General features: G+C 69.4%; 1 protein-coding gene across 1 annotated transcript; it reads right to left on the bottom strand.

Annotated features, from left to right (window-relative positions):
• On the bottom strand, positions 1-25,438 carry ABCB6 (ATP binding cassette subfamily B member 6 (LAN blood group)). Its single transcript, XM_074966985.1, has 20 exons — positions 25,378-25,438; positions 22,321-22,852; positions 19,855-19,992; positions 15,994-16,183; positions 13,006-13,098; positions 12,109-12,301; positions 11,584-11,705; positions 11,236-11,345; positions 10,911-10,976; positions 10,431-10,556; positions 10,120-10,196; positions 9,684-9,747; positions 8,179-8,264; positions 6,554-6,611; positions 6,183-6,287; positions 4,498-4,672; positions 3,962-4,074; positions 3,312-3,406; positions 1,593-1,661; positions 1-585 (listed from the first exon to the last, which is right to left on the bottom strand). The coding sequence occupies exons 2-20, from the start codon at positions 22,834-22,836 to the stop codon at positions 444-446; spliced, it is 2,538 nt and encodes an 845-aa protein (XP_074823086.1). The 5' UTR covers positions 22,837-22,852; positions 25,378-25,438; the 3' UTR covers positions 1-443.

Here is a 25,438-nt window from a genome sequence, read left to right as displayed (position 1 = left end):
GTACTGGGTGGCAGCACCTCCCCCCACCCCAGTGCTGCCGGGAGCCTCCTGTAACAGAGCGGTGCCCTGGGCCATGGCCAGCCGAAAGGGCTGCCCCCTCCCCTGCCCACGGGCAGCCTGGCAGCGCCCGTGTAGCCAGGGCCAGCTGTGGCAGCAATGCTGGGGGCGCGCAATCCCAGCATGCAATGCTCTGCCGGCTGCACCCATGCCAGCGGGCTGCCCGGGTGCCCAGCAGGGATCACAGGGGGTCTCTGGGCCAGGACGCGGCTCGCCCAGTTTGGCCGCTCATACGGCAGGAACAGCGGTGCCAGAGCTCTGAAACAAGCCGAGGTCACACAGCCCGGGGGGCCTGGCGTGCCGACCGATGCCAGGGCAGCAAACTACAGCCACAGCGGGGGGCAGCTCCGTGCCGCTGCCCGAAGTCCCCTGGCTCCTGCCCGCGCTCACGGCCCCTTCCTGGGGGCCGCCGGCAGCTTCTCGGTGCTGCGGTCCTTGCTCTCCGTGTCGGAGTCGGACGCGTCCCCAGCCCGCTGCTGCAGCCACATCCCGGCGTAGACGCCACCCTTCTGCAGCAGCTCCTCGTGCCTGCGGGAGAGCCGGGGCTCAGGGGCTGCAGCTCCCGCCTGCCCTGCCCCGGGCGCTGCCCGGCCCCTCCTGTGCCCCCTGCAGCCCGCCGGGCCCCCAGCAGCTCCCGCCTGCCCCGCCCCCAGCTCCACCCCCTGCAGCCTGCCCTGCCCCGGGCGCTGGCCGGACCTTGCCCTGCCCTGGGCGCTGCCCAGCCCCTCCTCTTTCCCCTCCAGCCTGCCCTGCCCCCAGCTCCACCCCCTGCAGCCTGCCCTGCCCCGGGCGCTGCCCAGCCCCTCTTGTGCCCCCTGAAGCCTGCCGGGCCCCCAGCAGCTCCCACCTGCCCTGCCCTGCCCCCAGCTCCACCCCCTGCAGCCTGCCCTCTCCCGGGCGCTGGCCGGACCTTGCCCTGCCCTGGGCGCTGCCCGCCCCTCCTCTATCCCCTCCAGCCTGCCCTGCCCCCAGCTCCACCCTCTGCAGCCTGCCCTGCCCTGGGCACTGGCTGGGCCCTCCTCTGCCCCCTACAGCCTGCCCTGCCCCCGGCTCTTTCCCCTGCAGCCTGCCCTGCCCTGGGTGCTGCCCAGCCCCTCCTCTGTCCCCTGTAGCTCCCACCTGCCCAGCCCTGCCCTGGGCACTGGCCGGACCCTCCTCTGCCCCCTCCAGCCAGCCCTGCCCCCGGCTCCACCCCCTGCAGCTCCCGCCCACCCTGCCCTGGGTGCTGCCCAGCCCCTCTGCCCCTGGAGCCTGCCCTGCCCCAGCCCAGGGGCCAGCTACCCCCCTCTACACCGTGCCCTTCTCCCCGCTCAAGGGCTCCGCCCATCCCAGGGCACATTGCAGCACCTGCATGGGACCCTGTGGCAAAGGCCCCACCCCCTCCCATGCTGCACCCATCCCACCGGGCAGGAGCCGCCAGCTGCAGCCAGCATGGCACCAGGAAGGGAGCAGCCGGGCACCCGGTGCCAGTCCAGGGGCAGCTGCCGCTCCCAGGGTGGGAGGGGGACCCGCCTGCAGATGCGCTGGTACGTTACCTTCCACGCTCCACGACGCGCCCGTCCTTGAGAACCAGGATCTGGTCGGCGTTGACAACCGTGGAGAGCCTGGGGCGGGGGCGGGGGGGAGAGACAGTATGTTACCAGCGCAAGAGCAGAGCCCCCCGTGATCCTAGCCGCCCCCAGCCACACCTGCCCCAAGGTGCCCAAGCTCCCGGGGCTGACAATGCGCCATCCTGCGTGGCACAGACCCGGGGAGTCGCTGGCAGCGAGCCACGAGGCAGCCCCGGGGCCAGCAGCTGCTTGGGGCGGGGCAGCCACGTGGAGCGAGTGGAAAGCTGGCCGTGAGCGCCACCACAAACAAGCCACTCTCCCTGCAGGGTGACCGTGGGAGGGGGTCCCTCCAGCCCCGCCATCCCAAAGCCACCATGGGCCTGCAGCCACAGACCCCCGCGCCCGCCCCGCTACGGAACCAGGGCCAGAGCTGGCACTTTGATTTCAAAAACGTGCCCAAGCGTGACAGAGCCGGAGCCGGCTGCCGGAGTCTGCCGAGAGCCTGAAACCGGGCCTGGCCGCGCGTGCCCAGGGCCGGGGGTGGAACCGCCCAGCGTCCACCCTGCTCCAGGCGGAGCAGCAACAGCTGCAGGTGCCCCCATGCTGTGGGGCTGGAGGTGCCGGGGTGCCCTGCACAGGTCATAGCCCCCAGCAGTGAGGTGCCAGCCAGTCCTGTGCCCCAGCCCATCTCGCCACCCAGAGCACTGCTGGCACTCCCCGGCCCATCACGCCTACGCTGCCCACCCCACCCAGTCTGCCCCTCCCCTCCGCACCAGGCGCGCCCCGAAGAACTCCCTGGCCCCTTCCTGCACCACCCCCTCCCCACACAGCCCCCGGTGCCAGCCTTGCCCACCCCAGCACCCAACCATGGGTGCTGCGATGCCACAGGGCGTGCGGGTCTCTCGTGTGGCCACGGGCACGAGCACCACCAGCTGCTCTGCCCCAGGGACATGGCTGCCTGTGGCCGGCACAGCGACGCCATCAGTCACCGTTGCCACGGGCTGGGCACCCCCCGCCTCTCCCTGCCCCATGCTCTGGGCTGTGGCTCAGGGCTTCATGCCCGCTGCCCCCACCTCTTTCCTTTGCTCCCTCCCCACTGAGCCCCCCCCACCCGCCAGGGCACTGTGCCCCCCGGGGCAGACACTGCAGACGTGCCCAGCACCTGCAGAAGGGCACCACTCCGGCCCATGGCTCCCTCCCAACACCCCATGTCCCAGCCCCATGGGAGACCCCGTGCAGCCAGGCCTGTTCCCCCAGCCTGGCGGGACCCGCTGACCCCTGCGCCATTCTACCGGGCTGTTCGGTGCCCCCCCGCCGTCAGTGCTGGCCCCAGCGTGGCGCTAGGGGGCGCTGTACTGCAGGGAGGGGTCACTGGGGGGTGCCCCCCCGCCGTCAGTGCTGGCCCCAGCGTGGCGCTAGGGGGCGCTGTAATGCAGGGAGGGGTCACTGGGGGGTGCCCCCCTGCCGTCAGTGCTGGCCCCAGCGTGGCTCTAGGGGGGGCTGTACTGCAGGGAGGGGTCACTGGGGGGGTGCCCCCCACCCCCGCAGTCATTGCTGGGTGTGGCACAGCAGAACTCCGGCTACACCCCCGGCCTGTAGTGACAGCCCCCCAGGAAATTCCCCCCCCAGCCCTTGGGCCTGCTGAACTCCCCCCCCGCCCCCCCAGACCCCCACATCCAGCGCAAAGTCCTGCCCCACCCTCACCTGTGGGCGACGACGATGGTGGTGCGGTTGGCGCAGACCTTGGCCAGCGAACCCTGGATGTTCCTCTCGGTCTCAGTGTCCAGCGCCGACGTGGCCTGCGTGCCAGGTACAGCGTGTGGGAGGGGCTGTGGCGCCAGGCTGGAGCCGCCCTGAGCCTCCCTGCCCCCACACCATGCTGCAGCCGCCCTCCCCTACCAGCCCGGGTGCCAGGCAGCTGCTCAGCGCCCTGAGCAGGGCAGGCCCAGGCCAGCGGCTCGTGGGCCGGAGGGGTCGCCCCCCAGTGAGGACAGGTCGGCCGCCAGCCCTAGGCTGCGCTCAGAGCCGGTGCCCCGAGGAAGGCGAGTGGAGACGTGGGGAGTGCGAATGGCATGGGAGGGCAGCGGGGCAGGCGGGGGCCTGGCCTTCGCTGGTGGGGAAGGGGCGCGGTGGGGGGTAGCGTTCGCTGATGGCGGGAAGGGGAGGGCCCCGGGGGATGAGGGCTGGTGTTTGCTGATGGAGTGATGGGGGGTAGGGAGGGGCAGTTGATGGGGGGTGGGGAGGGGGCCCCATGTTGGGAAGGGAGGGGGCAGGGAGGGGGGCTGATGAGGGGACAGGGGCCCGTGGCGGGAAGGGAGGGGGCCGATGGGGGACCGGGGGGGGTCCCAGGTTACCTCGTCCAGCAGGATGATCTGCGGGCCCTTGAGGATGGTGCGCGCGATGGCCACTCTCTGCTTCTCGCCCCCGCTCAGCTTCAGGCCTCGTTCCCCCACCTGGGTCTCGTAACCTGCGGGGCGCAGAGCCAGACGTGTGGGACCCGGCTCCCCGCTGCCAGCACCACGGGGCCGCCCCGGCCTCTCCTCCTCCCTCACTGTGAGTGCCCGGCCTGCCCCACGGGCCACTGCGCACGCCTGCCCCTCGTGCCCCCCGATGCAGCGGTGCCGTGCCCAGAGCCAAAGCTCGCCCAGGCCAGCCCCCCTGCTGCTCCCCCGGGCACTAGGCAGCCAGGCAGGGGCAGCGCCGCCCCCCAGGAGTGAGGCTGTGCCCCAGAGAAAGCAGCTGGTGCCACTGTACCAGGCTGAGCACCCGGGAAGGGGGCAGGGTTAACGGCACGTCCCAGGGGCTCCAGTCCTGGGAGGTGGCGACCCCAGCCCGGGGGCCGGGCGTGCTGGGGCAGGGCCCCGGGGAGGCCGCGGCGGGCCGGACTCACCCTCGGGGAAGGAGAGGATGCGGTCGTGGATGTCGGCGGCCCGGGCTGCCTGGCGCACCTCCTCGTCGGAGGCTGCGGCGCGCCCGTAGCGGATGTTGTTGCCGATGGAGTCGTTGAAGAGCACCGTGTCCTGGGGCACCACCCCGATGTGGGCGCGCAGCGAGGCCTGTGTCACCTGCAGGGCAGCCCCGGCCGTGCCCCGTCAGTGCGGGCACCGGGGGCAGTGCCAGGCTCTCCTGAGTCAGCCCCTGCCCCGCTCCTCCCGCCGGCCTGCCCGAGCCCGGAGCCCCAGGAAGCCCCAAGGCACTTGGTCCCCCATCCCCCTGCCGCAGAGCCGGGTCCCCCACAGGGAGGCCGAACTCTCAGTGACCCATTGCTGGGGCCCCCCAGCCGGCCCCCCAGCTCCCAGCCCCCTGCCTCAGCCTGCCCATGGAGCACAAATGAAAGGAACCCCCTCTGCCCCCCTGGGGGGCTGCAGTAACACGGGAAGTCTTTGATCTGGCCCCCTCAGCACTTCAAAGTGGGCTGCCTGGGCCCCCCCTCCGCCGGCAGCTTCCCTTCCCCTTGGTGCGTAATTGAAGCCAGGCTGGGAGCCGGCCTGCCCATTAGCCCAGGCGGGCTGGGCTCTGCCCACGCCCCTGCTGGAAATGGTGGGGGGGTCCCACAAAGCAGGCTGAGTTCCTGGGGGAGCACATGGCCCCCCGACCTGCCCTTGGCAGCAGAGGCTCAGGCCCCCTCCTGGGGCCCCCGAGGTGCTGGCACCAGGGGCTGCGGGACAAACCCAGGGGCCGAGATGGGGAAGGCCTGGCAGGTCCCTCTCGTCCCTGGGCTGCGGCTCCTGGCAGGCTCCCTCCCTGCCAGCACTGGGCATGGCTGGGCCTGGCCTGCCCTAAGCACGCTGGGGGCCGGGGCTCCTGCCCAGATCCACCCCATCGGGGAGCCAGGGGCTGTCTCACCCCCTGCAGGCCGGGGCTCCCTCCCTCCAATGCTGCCCAGCCCCGGCACAGGCCACCCTGGGGCAGCCGGGAGGTGACATCATCCATGCCCAGGGCGCGTGTGCCCAGGGGTGGCTGCACCTCAGGGCTTGCGGGTGGGTGCGCGGACTCTCCCCGGTGCCCCGCGAGCGTAGCCATCAGGGCGTCCCTGGCCAGCCTGGGAATCGCCAGACGGCCAGGCCCCCAGGGGAGGGGCCAGGCCCCGAGGGGAGGAGCTGGGCCCCCGGGGAGGGGCCGGCCCAGCAGAGCTCTGCCAGCCGCCCTGGGGCCGGGCGCCCGGACACCGGGGCAGATGCTGAGCGGGCGGGGCCCCTGCCCGGGACCCAGGCACCGGACACTCGCCCAGGTGCACCCAGCGCAGGCCAGTGCAGCGTGGGCGGGAGGGACCCAGGGCCTGGGTGCCCCGGGCTCTGATCCCACCTCGGGCCCTGGGCATCCCACGAATCCAGCCCCGGCAGCCTCAGACCCCATCACGCTGCGTACCCTGCCCCAGGCACCCCCAGAGCCCCTCGCACCCTCCCTGGACCCTGCCCCAGGCACCCCCAGAGCCCCTCGCACCCTCCCTGGACCCTGCCCCAGGCACCCCCAGAGCCCCTCGTGCCCTCCCTGGACCCTGCCCCAGGCACCCCCAGAGCCCCTCGCACCCTCCCTGGACCCAGCCCCCCAGGCACCCCCAGCGCTGCCCCTCACCTTGGCGATGTCCTGCCCGTCGATGCGGATGCAGCCGCCCCACACGTCGTAGAAGCGGAAGAGCAGGCGGATGACGGTGCTTTTCCCCGAGCCGGACGGACCCACCTGAGCGCGAAGAGCACAAGGGTCAGCAGGCCAAGGGGCCGCTCGGCGCGGTGGGGCCGCTCGGCGCAGTGGGGCCGGGGCCCAGAGAAGGCACTGTACGGGCCGGGGCAGGATCCTGAGCAAAGGGAATTAGTCGTACGGAGACCCCTGCATGCCCGCTCACTCTGCAGACTGGCACAGGAGGGCGGGGCAGGGTGGGCAGGCTCCCAACGGACCCCCCCAAGGACCCATCCCCACGGAGCCCAGCGCCAAGGTCCCGTTCTCACCAGGGCAAGGGTCTGTCCGGGCATCACCGAGAAGGAGACGTCCTGCAGGATTTCCCTCCTGCGGGCAGAGAGGGGTTCAGCTGCTTCCCCCCAGATCCCCCCCAGCCCTCAGCACGGGGCACCGTGACCTCACGCTGGGGCTGTACGGCCGCGTCCTGCCCCGCATACCTGCCCCCACCCCGCACGCCCCGGCCCCGTGCCCGCCCCACACCTTCCTTCTCCCTCCAATCCGCACGCCCCAGTCCCGTACCTGCCCCATGGCCCCTCCTCCCTCCAACCCGCACGCCCCAGCCCCGTACCCGCCCCACAGCCCCTCCTCCCTCCACCCTGCACGCCCCAGCCCCGTACCCGCCCCACAGCCCCTCCTCCCTCCAACCCGCATCCCCCAGCCCCGTACCCACCCCACAGCCCCTCCTCCCTCCAACCCGCATCCCCCAGCCCCATACCCGCCCCACGGCCCCTCCTCCCTCCACCCTGCACGCCCCAGCCCCATACCCGCCCCATGGCCCCTCCTCCCTCCAACCCGTACGCCCCAGCCCTGTACCTGCCCCACGGCCCCTCCTCCCTCCACCCCGCATCCCCCAGCCCCGTACCCGCCCCACGGCCCCTCCTCCCTCCAACCCGCATCCCCCAGCCCCGTACCCGCCCCACAGCCCCTCCTCCCTCCAACCCGCACGCCCCAGCCCTGTACCCACCCCGCGACCCCTCCTCCCTCCACCCCGCATCCCCCAGCCCCGTACCCGCCCCATGGCCCCTCCTCCCTCCACGCCTCAGCCCCGTACCCACCCCGTGGCCCCTCCTCCCTCCAACCCGAACACCCCAGCCCTGTACCTGCCCCACAGCCCCTCCTCCCTCCACCCACCCCACAGCTCCTCCTCCCTCCACACCCCAGCCCTGTACCCGCCCCACAGCCCCTCCTCCCTCCACGCCCCAGCCCTGTACCTGCCCCACAGCCCCTCCTCCCTCCAACCCGCACACCCCAGCCCTGTACCCACCCCAAGGCCCATCCCCACTCCACCCCGCACACCTTAGCCCCGTACCTGCCCCGCGGCCCCTCCTCCCTCCAACCCGCACGCCCCAGCCCTGTACCCGCCCCGCGGCCCCTCCTCCCTCCACCCCGCATCCCCCAGCCCCGTACCCGCCCCACGGCCCCTCCTCCCTCCACCCGCCCTACAGCCCCTCCTCCCTCCACGCCCCAGCCCTGTACCCGCCCCACAGCCCCTCCTCCCTCCAACCTGCACACCCCAGCCCTGTACCCACCCCAAGGCCCATCCCCACTCTACCCCGCACACCTCAGCCCCGTACCTGCCCCACACCTTCCTCCTCCCTCCACCCTGCACGTCCCAGCCCCGTACCTGCCTCACACCTTTCTCCTCCCTACACCCTGCACACCCCAGCCCCGTATCCATCCCACGGCCCCTCCTCCCTCCAACCCACACGCCCCAGCGCTGTACCCGCCCCACAGCCCCTCCTCCCTCCACCCCGCATGCCCCAGCCCTGTACCCGCCCCACGCCCCCCTCCTCCCTCCAGCCTTGATCCCTGTATCCATCCATCCCCACTGCACCCCGTAGCCCCCATCCCTGCCCCACCCCCGATCTCTGTGCTGGCTCCATGTCCCCCATACCCATCCATGTAGCTGAAATGCACGTTCTCGAACTCAATGCGCCCCGAGTGGAAGCGAAGGTCCCCTGCATTCACCTCGTCCTTCACCTGCGGGACAGAGACACGCGGCCTCACAGCCCTGCCCCCCCGGGGATGCTCCCCGGATGCGGTGGGGGGAAGGGAGTGCAGAGCAGACCCCTCACTACAGCTCCGTTCCCTGCCCCTGCCCCCCTGGTGCCCCAGGCGGAGCAAACGGGCCAGCGCAGGGGACCAGAGCCCCCGGCCGAGCCAGAGGAGCTGCCTGAACATGTGTGGGGGGGTGACCCTCATCTCCTGTGGAGGGGAGCAGCTGATCTGCTGGGGGTGGGGCACCCACCTCCTGGGGGAGAAACTGGGGGCAGGGGAGGGGGTGTGGCCCCTCCTGGGGGCAGAGCTGAGGGCAGGGGGCAGAGCAGGGAGTGTGTAGCCCCTCCTGGGGGCGGAGCTGAGGGCAGGGGGCAGAGCAGGGAGTGTGTGGCCCCTCCTGGGGGCGGAGCTGAGGGCATGGGGCAGGGCACCCACCTCCTGGTGGAAAAGCTGGGGGCAGGGGAGGGGGTGTGGCCCCTCCTGGGGGCAGAGCTGAGGGCAGGGGGCAGAGCAGGGAGTGTGGCCCCTCCTGGGGGCGGAGCTGAGGGCAGGGGGCGGGGCAGGGTGTGTGTGGCCCCTCCTGGGGGCGGAGCTGAGGGCATGGGGCAGGGCACCCACCTCCTGGTGGAAAAGCTGGGGGCAGGGGAGGGGGTGTGGCCCCTCCTGGGGGCAGAGCTGAGGGCAGGGGGCAGAGCAGGGAGTGTGGCCCCTCCTGGGGGCGGAGCTGAGGGCAGGGGGCGGGGCAGGGTGTGTGTGGCCCCTCCTGGGGGCGGAGCTGAGGGCATGGGGCAGGGCACCCACCTCCTGGGGGAAAAGCTGGGGGCAGGGGAGGGGGTGTGGCCCCTCCTGGGGGCAGAGCTGAGGGCAGGGGGCAGAGCAGGGGGTGTGGCCCCTCCTGGGGGCGGAGCTGAGGGCAGGGGGCGGGGCAGGGTGTGTGTGGCCCCTCCTGGGGGCGGAGCTGAGGGCATGGGGCAGGGCACCCACCTCCTGGGGGAAAAGCTGGGGGCAGGGGAGGGGGTGTGGCCCCTCCTGGGGGCAGAGCTGAGGGCAGGGGGCAGAGCAGGGGGTGTGGCCCCTCCTGGGGGCGGAGCTGAGGGCAGGGGGCGGGGCAGGGTGTGTGTGGCCCCTCCTGGGGGCGGAGCTGAGGGCAGGGGGCGGGGCAGGGTGTGTGTGGCCCCTCCTGGGGGTGGAGCTGAGGGCATGGGGCAGGGCACCCACCTCCTGGGGGAAAAGCTGGGGGCAGGGGAGGGGGTGTGGCCCCTCCTGGGGGCAGAGCTGAGGGCAGGGGGCAGAGCAGGGGGTGTGGCCCCTCCTGGGGGCGGAGCTGAGGGCAGGGGGCGGGGCAGGGTGTGTGTGGCCCTTCCTGGGGGCGGAGCTGAGGGCAGGGGGCGGGGCACGCACCTCTTGCTCCTCGTTGAAGAGCTCGAACATGTTTTCCATGTCGATGAAGGAGCTCTGGATCATCCTGCAGGTGGAGGACAGGGCAGGTAAAGATGGGACAGGGGGCCGCTGCCCCACTCAGCCCAGACGTTCCACCCCCATGGTGTGGGGCGGGGGGACTAGCGGGGGGAACTGCCTTGGGCACACCTCGAGGGGGATTTCACCAGGGAAGTGCCGGCAGCAACAGGGTGGGCTGGGCAGACCAACGGCCTGACCCAGTGCAGCAGGAGGCGGGGCTAACAGGCTAGATGGACCAATGGGCTGATCCAGTGCAGCAGGAGGCGGGGCTAACAGGCGATGTGGCCCAATGGCCTGGCCCAGTGCAGCAAGGGGCGGGGCCACAGGCTAGCTGGCCCAATGGCCTGGCGGGGGTCGGTTTCTCCCGCACCGGCGTTACCTGTAGTAGGTGCCGAACCAGTTGAGCGGCGTGTAGAGCTGGATGATGTAGGTGCCGAACAGGACGAAGTCCCCCACCTGGCAGAGACGGGGAGAGACGCCCATCAGAGCTGGAGCCAGGGCCCCCACCCCTGGCTCCCCCGGGCCGGCAGGGGTCGGGGGCACCCAGCCGGGGGGCAGGGGTCAGGGGCACCCAGCCGGGGGGCAGCGGTGGGGGCTGGGGCAGAGCCGACCAGGGGCATCTCGTCCGCGGGGGGCTCGCAGCCCAGAACATGCCAGGGCTCCGGGGGGCACGGGCTGGCCCAGGCTCACCTGGAACCTCTTCTCCGTCACAAAGTAGGCGCAGAGCAGGGACCCCGCCAGCAGCCCCAGGCTGATGGTCAGGTTCTGGGTCTGGTTCAGCAGGCCCAGCGAGGCGTTGACCTTCCACTCCGAGACCTGCCGGGGGGCGGTGGGAGGGAGCGTCAGGGACCCCCCAGCAGGCTCAGGGCCTCCCTTCCCCCCAGAGCCATGTCCCCAGCCACAGGAGTGCCCCATGCTCCACCCACTGCAACCCCCCACCCCGCACCGCTGAGCTGAATTCCCCCCCCCGCAATGTATCTGCTGGAAACCCCATGGGGATGCAGGCAGCTGGGGCTCCCCTTGCAGGGCTGGGGTCATGCTTAGCCCCCTGGGGCTGTCGACTGCCCCGCGCGAGGCCCCTCCTCAGCGCCCATCCCCCAGCGCAGGGCGGCGAGGGGAGCTAGGCACAGGGATGGGAGCCCCCCCAGCCCCACCCCCCTGCCCCAGCACCTGGTACTTGAGGATGGCGTCATTGAATCGATTCACTTCATAGCTCTCCGCGTTGTAATACTTCACCTGAAACACATGGAGCCCGGGCTCAGTCCCAGCCCCTGGACACAGCCCGCCCCTGGGCTGAGAACCCGCCCCCCACCCGCCCCCAGGGCTCAGCACCTCCGTCCTCTCTCCCACCTGCCGCTTCCCCATGCCCCGTCCCGGGAGAGCCTCCCCCCAGAGCCCCGCAGCCTGCGAGCACCTCCCCGGCGCTGAGCCACCCCCGCCCCCGCCGGAGCTCGGCCCCGGGGGTCTGCCCACGGCCCCGCCCGCGGGTCGGTACCGTCTCGAAGTTGAGCAGAGAGTCCACGGCCCGGGCCTTGGCCTCGTTGTCGCGGGTGTTCATGTCCCGCCGGTACGTGGTTCTCCACTCTGTGATGACGATGGTCAGGGCTACGGGGGGGGGGGGTCACACGTCACCCTGTCCTGCTGCCACGGCCCCCCACGCCCAGCCCCTCGGCCACTGCTCCCCCAGACCTGCGCCCCAGGGTCACCCACTGCGGGTGGGGGGCGGAACCCAGCACAAGCCCCCCCGCCTCCCCACCGGGACGAGCCAGCGCAGGCCCCCCCGCCGCCCTCCCCCCTCCCCGAGTCAGCGCAGGGCCCCCCCGCAGGCCCCCCCCGCACGCACTCAGGTAGAGGCTCATGCAGACGAAGATGATGAGGCCGAACCAGAGGCTGAAGGCCGAGCTGAAGTAGATGATGCCGATGACGACGTCCGCGATGGTGGGGAAGATGCTGAAGACGATGTAGCTGTGGGGGGGTGGGGGGGACAGGAAGGGCCGTGTCAGCCCAGGGTCACCCCTACCCCCTTCCTCCCGCCGCCCCATGGGCCTCTCCACCCCCCACCTCCTCCGCCCTCCCCATCCCCCCACCCCGATCCACCTCCCCCGCTGCCCCACAGACCTGCCCACCCCTCACACCCTCATCCCCACCCCCTACCGCCCCTCTGCCCTGCCCATCTCCCTCTTCCCCCACCCTGACTCACCCTCACCCCCCACCTCTCCCTCTGTCCCATAGACCTGCCCCCACTTTATCCCCTTCTCGCCCCCTCCCCAGCTCAGCCCCGCTCCCCTCCCCGGCTCAGCAGCCACTGGTGCCCTGCGGGGCGGAGCGGGGGCTTTGGGGGCGGCTGCAGGAGGCCCCCCCGCAGTACCTGATCAGGTTGTTGACGCTGCTGGTGCCCCTGTCCACGCTGCGCAGCACCTCGCCCGTCTTGCGCCCCAGGTGCCAGCGCAGGGAGAGGCCGTGCAGGTGGGCGAAGAGACGCACCTGCACCTGCCGGTTGGTGAACTGCTGCACCCGGATCCACAGGAAGGTGCGCAGGTTGCTGACGAAGCCGGTGGAGCCTGCGGTGGGGGGGGCACGCGATGGATCAGCGGAGACCTCCCCCGCCCACTGCCCAGCGCTGGTACCCGAGGGGGCACGGCCAGGGCAGCAACGCAGTCGGCACCCAGAACCACCCCCGGGCGTAGGCCTGGAGCAGCTCCCCCCAGAGCCCTGAGTGCCACGGGGCCCCTGGAAATGCCTAGCCACCTGCCCCCAGCGCCCAAACCCTGGCACCCAAGGGGAGCTGGGACCCACCCCAGGGCCCTGGCTGGCCAAAACAGGGAGGGGCTGGGCCCGGGCTGGCTAATCTGCTCCCTCTGCCGGCCTGTTCCAGGGAATGCCCCCAGCCCCACTGCTGCCCTCCAGCGTCCCCCCCATCTCTGTGCCCAGCACTGGGTCAGCAGAGCTGATGCCCACGCCCCTGCCATGGCAGCCGCAGTCTCCACAGCAGCTTCCCGCCTGGGCAGGGCAGCGCCCGGAGAGGGCATGCGCAGAGCCTTGCCGCCCCCAGGATTGCCCGAGAGACCGCCCCCTGCCAGGTCCCGAGGGTCGGGGGGCCCAGCCGGGGATCGTCCGTGGCTGGGGGCTAAGGATGGCTTGTGTGCAGGGCACTGCCCGCTACCCTCCCACGGGACAGCATTTCACCATCTCCACCGGCCCCGCCCCACCAGGGCCTCAGGCTCTGCCTGGAGCCCCCCATGCCCAGCCCCAAGGCGGGTCCTACCGGCGCCTCCACCCTGCAGGAACTTCAGGAACACGTAGGTGCAGATGGTCCAGGCGACTGTGTGCCAGGCAGCGCCCTCACTCAGCTCGTTCACTGGGGAGACGGGAGACCCGGATCAGAGCGCTGGGGGTGGAGGCGGCTGGCACCACTTCCCTGCAGCCGCAGGAGGGAGCTGGGGCCTGCGTGGCACCCCAACCCCCGTGCCGTCCCGCCCTCAGCTTCTCACGGCACCGCTCCCCCGCCACGTGCCAGGGTGCCACTGCCCAGCCGGCGCTCTCCTGCTACAGCCCCGCCAGCTCCCGGGGCAGGGGCCTGGGATCCACCCGCCCCGACCTCAGTAATGCTAGAGATAACACGGCCCACGCCCGCGACCACCAGGCAGCAGCCACCCCGGGCTGAAATGCAGCCTCTTCTGGGGTGGGGCACGACAGCCACTGTGGGGTTAGGCCAGGTGAAGGCAAGTCCTGGGCTCCTCGGCACTCTGGCAGGCCGAAGGGGACTGCTCATGAGGAGACACCGGGGCCAATAGAGACCCTGGGGAAAGGGCCCCAGGCTGGGCCGTGAATGCAGGGGGCTAGTGGGGGGTGCTGAGAGACCGTGCCCCCTAGCTCCAGAGAATTCCCCCCAAGCGCCTCACCCCCCCAGCCTGGGGAGGCCCCCCCAGCTAGACCTGGACAGGCTGGGGGGCAGGAGGGGTCTGGCGTGTGTGGGCTCGTTATCATGGGGCAAAGCTAACACCACTGGGGCAGGGAGGACTCTCACCGGGGCAGCACCCTCCCAGCCGGGCACAGGTCAGTTCTTGCTGGGGGTGCCAGGCTCAGCCCCGTGGCAATGAGTCATTCGGGGGGAAGGGACCAGGATGGGAGAGCCGGCCGCTCACCCCACCCTGGGCAAGGGTGTTCCCGGTGCTCTGGGGCAGGATGGGGGCACTGGAGCGCAGACCCACCACAGGCTGAGTCAGCCAAGGCCCAAGCCCTGCTCCCCACAGGTATCCTGTCCTGGGACGCCCTTCCACACCCCCAGCCCTGCCCCCCAACCCTGACCTGGGCCCCAGCCCTGCTCCCCCACCTTCTACCCAGGGTACTCATTCCCCACCCATGAGAAACATGTCAGTACATACCCAGCCCCCCTCCCATCACTCCCCCCTTTCCTTGCCCCCCCAGAAACACCCCTCCCTCCCCGTTTTAAGGTAGCTGCAGAGCCTGGGGTTGGCAGGGGCCTGGAGCACACACAAAGGGCCCTTGTTCCTGGCTTGGGCTTGGTCTGCCTGAGAAGGGGAGAGGACTGCCCTAATCCTAACTGACGGGGGGGGACCCTTGCAGTGGGGGGGCACTGCTTCCCACTGCTCAGAGATGGGCCCTTCGCCCCCAGCCGTTCCTCTCTCCAGCCGCCTTGGACCCAACGGCTGTGGGGAGCCTGGGGAACGGCAGGGACAGCACCTGCCGGCTCCATGTGGGGAGAGGTCGGGGTGCCTGCCCCACTGCATGTAACCCAGGGGCCTGGCGAGAACACAGGGGTGGCCAGAGGACGCCTGCAGGGGGCAGCCAACCGTTGGGTCTGGGCAATCTGTGGCCCAGCTCCCCCAACACCCAGGGGAGCACCCCCAAGGTGGGCCTTGGGGCCCCGTCCAGCACCGTGCAGGGCTGGGATGCACCCCAGGGCCATGGTTGGGATGGGGAGCCGGGACTGCAGCCTCTGGCCTAGGGCTGATGGGAGCTCGCTGTGTAGCCCCTGAGGCTGGAGAGCAGCATCTCCCCCGGCACCCCAGTAGTGGGAGGGAGGGGGGCAGGCGGTTTGTATGCAGGCCAAGGGCCATTCCCCCCATTCAGACCCCACATTATCCGCCCCGGAGCCTCCTGCCAGCACTGCTTAGCGACGCCTTTGTAAGTCTAAAAGTCAAGGCTGACAGGCAGACTCCAGGGCCGGCCTCTCCCATTCTCAGTGCCTGGCCTAGCGCCGGGAGCTGGCACCCTAGCAGCTACAAAGGAAGGGGCCCCGCGCTCAGCCAGCCCCAGCCCCACCGACAGCGAACGCAGGGGCTGGGGCTGCCCGGCACCTTCCAGCCCGGCACAAATCGGAGCCACTCGGAGGGACGTGGGGAGCACCAAGTGTGGAGCCCGGAGCCCATCAGCCCACCGAGTCAGGGCGTCGGGCCGAGCATCCTGCTTCCCTGAGCCCCTGCTATCGCCACTGGACGCACCTCTCCTTCGCCTTCTCTCCCAGCCTGCTGTGCCCCACTCCAGAGCTGGCTGCAGTGAGGGATCCCTGTATAAGCAGTGCCCTCGCCCCACCCCAGAGGTGGCTGCCGCTCAGCGCTGGGGGAGGGATCCCTGTGTGACAAGGGCGTTGGGCGCCTGCGGGGTGACCGTACCAGAGCAGCAGCACCTGATGGAGGGTGCAGAAGGCAGGTCCCCTCTCAGCCCCAGGACACACTCTCCTGCCAGGCCGGAGCTGGGCTGCCTCCGTCCCACAAGGCCTCTGCTACGACACCTGCAGCGGGCTGGGCAGGCAGCGGTGCCAGGCTGGGCCCCAGGGTTGGATGCAGGGCTGGATGCCCTGGGCAGGGACTGAGCAACGCCTCCCCGTGCTGCACTGGATCCTGGCTGGCCCTCGGCTGAGGGCAGCCTCCCCCCAGCCCCCTCAGAGCAGGCACCGAACACTGGGCTCATCCCAGGCCCCCTATAAAACCCCATAGGAGAGCACCCCCTGGTGGAGAAGCCAAGGCATTGCCCAATACGTGCAGCAGCTCCCCTCCGCACGGGGGCAGGGGGCTGCAGACAGAGCAGGGGCCACGGGAACCAGCGCGTACCGGGGCAACGGGGGTCCCCTGGGCCTGGCCACCAAGCATCAGACACCCCCCACACCTGCTTCCCGGCGGCCCCTAGCTCCACGCAGCTGTGTCTGCAGAGGGGGTCACTGGGCAGTGCCAGCCTGCCCTGGGCCGGGGGCGCGACCCCTTCCCCTCCCGGCCCCCGCCGCGGGCCTCACCGATGTTCTTGTAGGAGATGGGCACGAAGACGTTGATGGCGCGCTCCAGCCCCATCAGCACCATGCAGAACAGCACCAGGCCCTGCAGCAGGGGGCTGCCCCGCGGCCACACACACTGCACCAGCAGCCGCAGCTTGCGGCCCAAACCCTTCCAGGTGGAGTGGCTGTCGCGGCCGCCTGCCAGGAGGGGCTGAGACGGAGAAAGGGGGTGAGGAGGGGTGTGTGCCCAGGGGGATCCGTCCCTTCACCCCGGCCTCAGAGCACTACGGGACTGGGGATACCTGGGCAGGGGGGCAAAAGCTCCCGGCCCTGGGGTGCTGATCGCTGGCAAAAGCTCCCTGGCTTGGGGTGAACCTGGCACAGGGTGAACCAGGCACCGGGGTGTGGGGTGAACCAGGCCCTGGGGCGATCCTGGCACTGGGGTGTGGGGCACAGATGCTCCTAGGCCTTGGAGGAGGAGGCCAAAGTGTGAGTCCTGCCGCTCATATGAGGCCACCCAAGGGGGGCAGTGGGGATGTGGAAGGAGGAACCCTGGCACTGGTGCACAGCGCTCCAGGTTTGTGGAAGGGGAGAGGACTGATGGGGGGCCCCGACCCCAGGGGTACGGACCGTGCTGTGCTCAGGCATGGGGGAGACTGGGGGCCTGACCCCTGACCCCAGGGTTCCGATCCCGCAGCGCCAGGGCAGGGAGCCAGAGTCCGGCTGCCCCCCTGCTGGCAACGCTGCGTGAGCCAGGGGGTGGCCTGACCCTGGCAGCTCACATCCCCTGCCAAGGGACAGGCCAGCGCTGGGGTGGGGGGAGGCTGGCTGCGGGACGCGGCCGAGCCAGCAGCACCATCTGCTGGCAGATTCACTCCTCGCTTAAACCCATTCTTTGCTGGGTCACGTTTACACACTCGATCCAGACCCTGCCGGGGTGAATGCTGGGGTGGGTGGGTCCCCACGCCTGGGCACTGCGGTGGCAGGATCAGGGCCACAGCTGCCTTCCCACCTTGCTGCTGGCTGCCATGGCGGCCCCAGGGTAGGAGAGACGAGGTGCCGCGGGAAGCCCTTCTCGGCCCAAGGCCTGTGGGTGGAAGGTGCCCGTTCTCGAGCGCCGCAGAGCTCCAGGCCCGGGACAGGACGCACCCTCTGCTTCCCTCTTCGGGCCGCAGGAAGAGCCCCGCGGAGCTCGGCAGCTGCCACCAGCAGGCGCTGGGCCGAGGCAAGAGGTTCCCGCCCCTGCCTTGTCGCTTGCTCTTTGCTGTGTCCACCCCTGCCCCACCCCGGACCCCAATCCTGGGACTGAAACCAAGGACAGAATAAGCCCTGCGGACAGCTCCATTCCCACCACGGTTCCTCCTCCAGAGCCTGAGCCCGGGGGCCTGGCAGCGCTTTTGGGCTGCGGGGGTGGGGGCTACCAGGAGCAATTGGACAAACTGGCCAGCAGGACACACAGCCTGGACACGGGGAGACGGCTTCGGGTCGGTGGAGGGAGGGTCTGGGACAGCCTCCCCTGGGAGCAGCGGGGGCCACCTGTCTGGTTTGAAGATGGAGCGTGGTGCGTGTCTGAATGGGCTGACCTCTCAGGGTCGCCCGCAAGAGCAGCGGCTGGAGTCGATGGTCCAGGGGGTCCCGCCCAGGTCTGTGTCCCCCTGGTCACCACCCTAGGCACAGGGATGGACAGTACTGAGGCAAGTCCCAGGGTCCAGTCCTGGTCTCCGTGGGCCCGGCCCGGGGATCCGGGCTGGAGACCGCAGATACAGCTCCACACCCCGGGCCCCACGGCCGCTCTGCTCTCCGGGGAGAGCTCGTCTGGGCAGGGGACAGCGTCCTCGGGGCCGGACCCAGGCTGCGGGAGGAACTCACTGGGACTAAGGCTCACCCCAGCCCTCCCCGATACAAACATCCCGCAGTGGGAACATTTCCCCGGCGCACACAGCGCTCCCCCTGGGCCGGGGATGAGAGGGAGAACAGACCACCCTAGCCAGGCGAGAGACAGGACAGCCCAGCGGGTAGGGCAGCTCCCTGCTTGGCCCCAGACTCCCCGTGGCATGCTCGGTGCCTCCAGCCCCTTGGTACAATGGGGCGGTAGCTGGCCTGCCTGCCAGACCTGGTGTGGGGCTGAAGATGGTGAGATACCCACATGCGATGGGGATGGGGCCGGAAAAGGACTGGGACAGGCGCCAGGCGCGGTGTTTAACGCACAGCAGGAAGGCACCGGATGCTGGTGAAGGGGGCGGGAGAAGAACCTGTCAGAACAGAACAGTGGGTGGGTGGATGAGTCCCCAAGGGGGTGGGGATGGAGGGGCTCAGACAGAGACCTGAACACAGCCCTCGAAGGGACGAGGAATGTCTGGGCAGGGAATGGAGGGAGTCTGACCCAGGGGGACGGGCCCTCGCCTCCCTCAGCCTGCCACAAACTTCTCCAGCTCCATCGTCCCCCAGGCAGGGCATCTGCCCCCCAACTCCTCTTGGAGGGCTGGGGGTGCGGTGCCCATCACACCAAGACACAGGCAAGCGGGGGCCAGTAACGCACACTGAGTGCCCAGGCGACGGGGCCCTTCGAAGAGATCACACGTACCAGGGGTGCAGCAAGGGGGGCCCGGGCCCCCCCGCTCCCTGACCAGAGCTGGGTGGCTTAATGGCAGAGCCCCTTCCCTCCTGGCATGACGGAGGGGCGCCCAACCAAATCTGAGTGGTGCTGTGACCCTGTGCCCCGGCTTCCCCCCTTCGCAGTCCTTCAGTGCCCATGGGCACCGGACACTCCTCGCTCCAGGGAGAAGTCGAGCAGGGGACACCAGGTGCCCGCAAGGAGGGGTGAGGGCTGGAGCCAGGCTTTGGGTGCTTCCTGGGGAAGCGAAGGGCTGGGTGTGGGGCAGTGTGGGACTGGGGACAGGTCACAGGGCTGGGGGTGGGGCAACAGGAGGGGAGTGAATGGGGGGCTGGGCGCAGGGCTGGGTGTGAGGCAGTGTGGATGGTGTGTGGGGCTGGGCATGGGGCAGTAGGAGGGGAGTGAATGGGGTGTTGTGGGCTAGGTGCAGGGCTGGGTGTGGGGCAGTGTGGATGGAGTATGGGGTGGGATCAGGTCACAGGCCTGGGTGTGGAGCAGCAGGAGGGGAGTGAATGGGGTGTTGTGGGCTAGGTGCAGGGCTGGGTGTGGGGCAGTGTGGATGGAGTATGGGGTGGGATCAGGTCACAGGCCTGGGTGTGGTGCAGTGTGGATGGAGTGCGGGGCTGGGTGTGGGGCAGCAGGAAGGGAGTAAGTGTGGGGCTGGGCTATAACACGGCATGTAGACCTCCGGGCTCTGGGACATGCCCGGTGCCTACACTGTGGTTTATAGCCCCGCAGCCGCAGCCCCTGACCTGGGCCAGCTGTGGGGTTGAGGTCCGTGTGGAAGCGCCCCACTGAGGGGTCGGCCAGGTTCAGCTGGCAGCTGCGGGACATAAGCACCTGCTGTGCACTGAAGCTGGCGGGATTCACGCCCTCAGGAGGGAGCTGCAGCCGGATGGCAAGGCCGCGTGACCGGGACACTCTCAGAACCATCAGCAGCACCAATCCCCGTCCTGCAGGGTGCAACTGGCCCCAAAGCCTGGGGCTGGGTAGGGTTCAGCACCCAGGGAAAGTGTAACTCGTCCAGGCTGGGCTGGTGCAGGGCTCCTCCCTCTGGCCTGCTCAGCCCACGCCCTAGATCCTCTCCACCTCACGGAGCTGCTCCCATCTCCCTTGTGCCCAAGTGGGGCACTGAGCCACCACCCCAGGGAGACAGCAGGACCCACGGAACCCTTTCCCAGCAGAATCGACCCCTCACAAACCACTGTGATGCCCCTCGCCCCCCTACAACCCGCCCCCGGACACCTGCGAGGGACAGGGGGACCCACCTGCCTGTTCTCCACATCGCGCTCATCCTCGTTCACCAGCAGCATGTAAGGCTTGTGCGGCAGCCCGGGCGCCTTCATCCCCAGCACGAAGAGGGCGAAGGTGCAGACATACCGCAGCACCCACAGACTGAACTGCACCTGCGTGGGAGCCACGGATCAGCCACCTGCACCCCCGAGATCCCAGCCCCCCGCAGGCCGGAGCCCTCAGCTTCGAGCCAGAGACCTGGAGAGCAGGCCGGGGGCTCAGAGACAAGCGGGCCCCCGTGGCGCTGGGAGGGCCCAGGTGCGTGGGCGAAGGGAGGACTCCTGGCTGGGCTGGGTTGTGCCTGCGTGGATGGGCTCAGACTTGGGGGGCGTCTCGGGGTGGCAGGCCCACGAACCAGGTGAGAGGAGGCTGCGATGCGAGCCGGGCTCTGGAGAGACAGGGCCGGACAGAGAGGGGGAGACGGAGCCCAAATGGTCCTGCCGCTGGCCGGTCTGGCCTCGTCCGAGCCTCCACTCCCCCGTGCTGACCCGCGGCCTCCCCAGGCTGGCTCCAGGGCACTAGGAAAGGCCTGGCGCTGCCGACGCCGGTGCACGGGTCCGGTGCAGTGCGAACGTCTCCGACCACGACCTGCGCTCGCTGGGCAGAGCTGATGGGCCAAGCAGGAGGGCTGGGGCCAGCCGCATGCCCTGCCCTGAGGGGAGTGGGACCCGAGGCCTGGCCCACTGATGGATCCTCCAGGGACTCTTCAACGGCCGGGGATCCTGGGGATCCGGGACCGTGGGTCCCGCTGAGGACAAGGCCCCGGGGGGCACCAAGGGGTGGAGAAGGGAGGTTCATGCCACGTCCCGGCTGCTCCCCCTCTAGCTAGTCTCTCCACTGAGTCCGGTGAGGTCTGGGAGCTCTGGGATCTGGGGCGCTGGGCAGTCACCTCTCTCCCAGCGCGGAGAGGGGCCCGCGGCCCAGGCTGGTGGGAGCCATCCTGCCCCAGCCAGGGACGGGGGAGCTTGGCCAGCCGGAGCTCTAGGATGTGGCTGGGGGCCCCCCTTGCCTGGGAACAGGTACCCCTAGCACCCCACAGCAGGGGACTCCATAGCTGGCCCGATAACACCCCCCACGGCTGCCGGGTGAGGCTCGGGGAGAGTAGCCAGGGTCCCATCCCTGGAGGAGCTGTGGTGAGTGAGGGGCCCCTAGATGAGGTATCGGGGCTGGGTTGAAGTGGGGCAGCTGTCTGGCTGGGGGGGAGGGATATCTAAAGCCCCCCCTTCCCCTCGGAGCTACCCCCATCTATGCAGTGGGGCCAAAGAGGGACGAGACAAACATCCCGACCCACGGGGAGTGGGGGGGGAGGCAGGGCCCGGGGGGTTCATGCAGCACCGCAGAGCCCCCCACCAGCCTGCGCCACTGGCCCCGGGAATAGGATGAGCTCCCTGAGGGAAGGGGGCCCCACATCCAGCCCCGGGAACACAGACACCCCCCCCGCCAGTGACTCAGCAGGACACAGCCAGCGGGGGGGCCCGGCCCCGCTCCCCACGGGCGTGCCCCACCCGGCTCCACCCCACCGTGACTCAGCAGGACACAGCCAGCGGGAGCCCTGCCCCACGGGCCTGCCCCACCCGGCTCCACCCCACCGTGACTCAGCAGGACACAGCCAGCGGGGGGGGGGGGGGGGCGGCCCCGCCCCCCAGGGGCCTGCCCCACCGCCGGCTCCACCCCACCGTGACTCAGCAGGAATCCCAGGGCCAGGCAGCCGAGGCCCCGGGTGGGGGAGAGAAACAGGGGCTGCCTCTCCCCGGGGTCCCCGGCCTCCGCAGGGTAAACGCCCTGGAGGGGGAGGCAGTGCTGGGGGGGATTCCAGGGGGCTGAATGATGAACGCTACGGACCGGAGAGCAGGACAAACTCCCCAGCCGGGAGGTGGCTCCACTGGGACTGTCCCCACGGGAAGGGCCGGGGCCCTGGCATTCGGGGCTTTCCAATCCGAGCCGGGGACAGCCCTCCCCACAGCTGGATGCTGGCAGTGACTGGCCCAGTGCCACCGCACACAGCTGCCCAGTGAACAGCCCTGGTAATGGGGAAGGGACATCTGGGACCAGCCCCCCAAGCTCCCACTGCAGGGCTGCCTGGGGAAGGGGGTTCAGAGGCAGCCAGCCTGGCAGACGGGGGATCCTCCGGTGCCCTGGCATTAGGGGCCGGACCAGCCAGCACCAGTGACATCTATGGGGCCAGGTGGGGCTCCAGACCAGCAGGGCTCTGCTCTGCCCTGGGCTCGGGGGGTGCAATCGATGGGCTAACCCCAGGGGCAGGCTGCACCTGGCAGCGCTCCCAGGGCGTGGGGGCCCAAACCCAAACCGGACCCTGCTCAGGCTGGGCGGGGGAGGCTTCCTGTCTCTACCCAAAGAGGGACTGGGGTGCAGCCCAGCAACAGCCCCAAGCCCCCCACTCCGGGCTCCACCAACCCTCCAGGACCTCGCCCTCCACCTACCTTCTGAGGGGTGTCTCCCAGGGACCACCACCACAGGGGGCTCCTCCAGGACACCAGGGCCAGGTTCTCGGCCGCAAAGGCCAGCGCCCAGAAGAGCAGCAGGACGGTGCCGTGGCCTCTGGTCCTGTCCTGCGCCAGCACCCGGGTGCGCTCCAGCCGCAGGAGGCCGAGGGAGCAGCCCCAGCCCACAGCCGAGAGGCAGCCGTACAGCACTGAGTAGCCGGAGAGCGGCCCCGCATCCAGCGCCTGCCAAAGGAGGGCGCCGAGGGGCTGCACCGCCAGCAGCAGCGAGAGCAGCACCTGCCCCTGGTAGAGGCGCGAGCGGGGGACGTGCTTGGGCTCCATGGCGCGGCCGAAGCGGGCGTAGCAGCCGTACTGCAGGGCGCCCAGCAGGAGGCAGACGCTCAGCAGCACGGTGGGCACCAGCGTGAAGTAAAAGCAGGGGGCGAGGCCCTGCTGCGTCCAGGCCTGGGAGAGGGTGCCGTTCCCCGGGCAGTAACTCCCCAGCGCCGCCATCCTGCCGGCTGAGAGGCTGCGGAGACACAACGGCACAAACGCCAGCGCTCAGCAGGGGGCTGGCACCGAGGCGAGCCGCCGTGCACCACTGGGCGCTGACACGGCCGCGCACAGACACGCGCGTGAGCACCCCTGCACCGAGGTGTGCAAATACACACTGACAGCTGTGCGCACACACACACAGAGATTCTATTCTACGTAGGTTCTCCGACCACGCTCCTCACCCCAGCAGCTCAGCCCCCAGGAAGACAGGCTCCGTCAAGAGTGGGATGCAAACACAGGCGTGCACAGCACAGCGGATTAGCAATCCAGGGCTGCAACCACTCAGCCATCTTGTCTGACGGGTGTGCAAATACAGGGCCACAAGCCCACGCGTGTGTACAGACCCTTGCACTGCATGGTCAAATCCCCAAGCCAGTGCCCAGGCACACCCATGGAGGGATACAGTTCCCTGGATCTCCCTCCCCCGCAGCTTCCTGCAGAGATCATGGCCTGGGCCCATCTGAAGGCTGGGATTCCCGGCAGCCCTCCCTGGACACAGCACTGGCCTGGTCTGGCCCTGCACCAGCTCAAACCCTGCTGGGACACAGGCAGGGAGGGGGCTGGTAATCAGAGGGGCGTGGCACTTCGCACTGGTGCCTGGCGTGCCCCTCAGGGGGCTATAAACCAACACGACCCCCCAGGAGATGAGCTCCAGAGGCCGGACCTTGCACTTCTCTGAGGCCAAGGCTGAGTAGTGGCCATTCATCCAGTGGCCCCAGCCGGGCAGCGTGCCCACGCTGGGTGGGGGCAGGGGGCTGTGTTCCCCCAGGGCAGCCGTACCGCCCTCTGGGTAGGTACCCCATAATTCTCTGCCCAGCTGCCCAGAGCAATGGCTCCTGGGAGGCCTTGGAACGAGGGCTGTCCATTAATCGCAGTTAACTCAAGCAATTAACTCAACACAAATTAACACGGTTAAAAAAATTAATTGCGATTCATCGCAGTGTTAAACAATAGAATACCCATCAAAACTGATTATAAATATTTGTGGATTTTTTCTACATTTTCAAGTATATTGAATGCAATGACAACGCAGAATACACAGCGTACAGGGCTCTCTTTACATTATTGGTTTTGATTGCACATATTTGCACTGTAATAAAGATAAACAAAAGAAATAATATTTTTCAGGTCACCTTGTACACGTCCCGTCATGCGATCTCTTTGTCCTGAAAGTGCAACTTACAAAGGTGGAATTATCTTTGTTACATAACCGCTCTCAAAACCAAAACCCTGTAAAACTTCAGAGCCCGCAAGTCCACTCAGTCCAACTTCTTGTTCAGCCAGTCGCTCAGACAAACAGCTTCGGTTACATTTGCAGGAGAAAATGACTCGTCGACCATGTCACCTGACAGTGAGACCAGGTGTTCGCAGGGCACGGTTGTAGCCGGCGTTGCGAGATATTTACGCGCCAGATGCGCTAAACCTTCAGCTGCCCCTTCGTGCTTCGACTTGCAGATTGCATGGACTTCTGTTTAAGGTTTTTTACAGTGCAACTATTTGTAATAGAAACCAACAACATAAAGTGAGCCCTGTACCCTTCGTATCCTGCGTTGTCACTGAAATCAAGATATTGGAAAACATAGAAAAATATCCACAAATATTTATAATACTTCAATTAAAGCTGCGATTAATCACGATTCATTTTGTAATCGTTTGACAGCCCTAGTTGAAACAAATCACACCAAGCCGGCAGCGGGTGCAGGACGCAGTGAGCTGCGAGGGGGGCATGGCCCTGAGCGTGCACCCACCCACCCACCCACCTGTGCGATTACACACTGCCCCGGCCATGCTGGCAGGCAGGGGGGTCCCTGCACGGGGGGGGGGGGAGCAGAGCGCGAGCTGCATACACCAGTGGTCCTGAACCCCCCCGGCACCACGAGGTGCCCCATGACCACCTTGCCCCACGGGGGCACCTGAGCACCAGGCGTTCTGCAGGGGGCGAAGGGGAGCACAGGACGGGGCCCAAGGCTGCAGAGGGGCAGGGACGGGCAGGGGGACCCGGGTGGGCAGAGGACCAGTGTTGGGCACCCAGTGTTGAAGCCGGGGGGGGGGGGGGTTTCAGGCTCAGCCACCCCCAGTTCCCTCCGGCCCCTTCACACCCTGGAGCCCCGAAAGCTTCCATGGGGGAGACTGGCCTCCTCAACCCCCCCATCTATCCCACATGGGGGGGACCGGCCCCCTCGCCTCCCCCCACCAGCCCCACATGGGGGGACCGGCCCCCTGGCCTCCCCCAGCCTACTCAACCCCCACACCAGCCCCACATGGGGGGACCGGCCCCCTCGCCTCCCCTGGCCTCCTCAACCCCCCCATCCATCCCACATGGGGGGGGGACCGGCCCCCTCGCCTCCCGCGGCCCCCTCGCCTCCCCCCACCAGCCCCACATGGGGGGACCGGCCCCCTGGCCTCCCCCGGCCTCCTCAGCCCCCCCACCAGCCCCACATGGGGTCAGTCGCGTCACACCCCCGGCCCCACACGGGGGCTCTGCCCGGCCCCTCTCACCTGCCCCGCTCCGGCTGCGGCTCCAGCTCCCAGCCCAGCTGCGCACACGCTGCGGCCTGCC

Source organism: Natator depressus, chromosome 11, assembly GCF_965152275.1.
Source record: "Natator depressus isolate rNatDep1 chromosome 11, rNatDep2.hap1, whole genome shotgun sequence".
NCBI lineage: Eukaryota > Metazoa > Chordata > Testudines > Cheloniidae > Natator > Natator depressus.
Note: the sequence above shows the minus strand (reverse complement) of the source record. Positions and strands in the feature narration are given on the sequence as shown.

Bases quoted from the DNA above. Each gene is read 5' to 3' on its own strand.
- ABCB6 (XM_074966985.1), bottom strand. From the start codon at position 22,836: ATGGCGGCGCTGGGGAGTTACTGCCCGGGGAACGGCACCCTCTCCCAG. The intron at 16,184-19,854 runs GTGGGTCCCCCT...TCTCCGTCTCAG, and splicing joins GCGATGTGGAGAACAGGCAG to CCCCTCCTGGCAGGCGGCCG. The intron at 9,748-10,119 runs GTAACGCCGGTG...CTCCACCTGCAG, and splicing joins TGGTTCGGCACCTACTACAG to GATGATCCAGAGCTCCTTCA.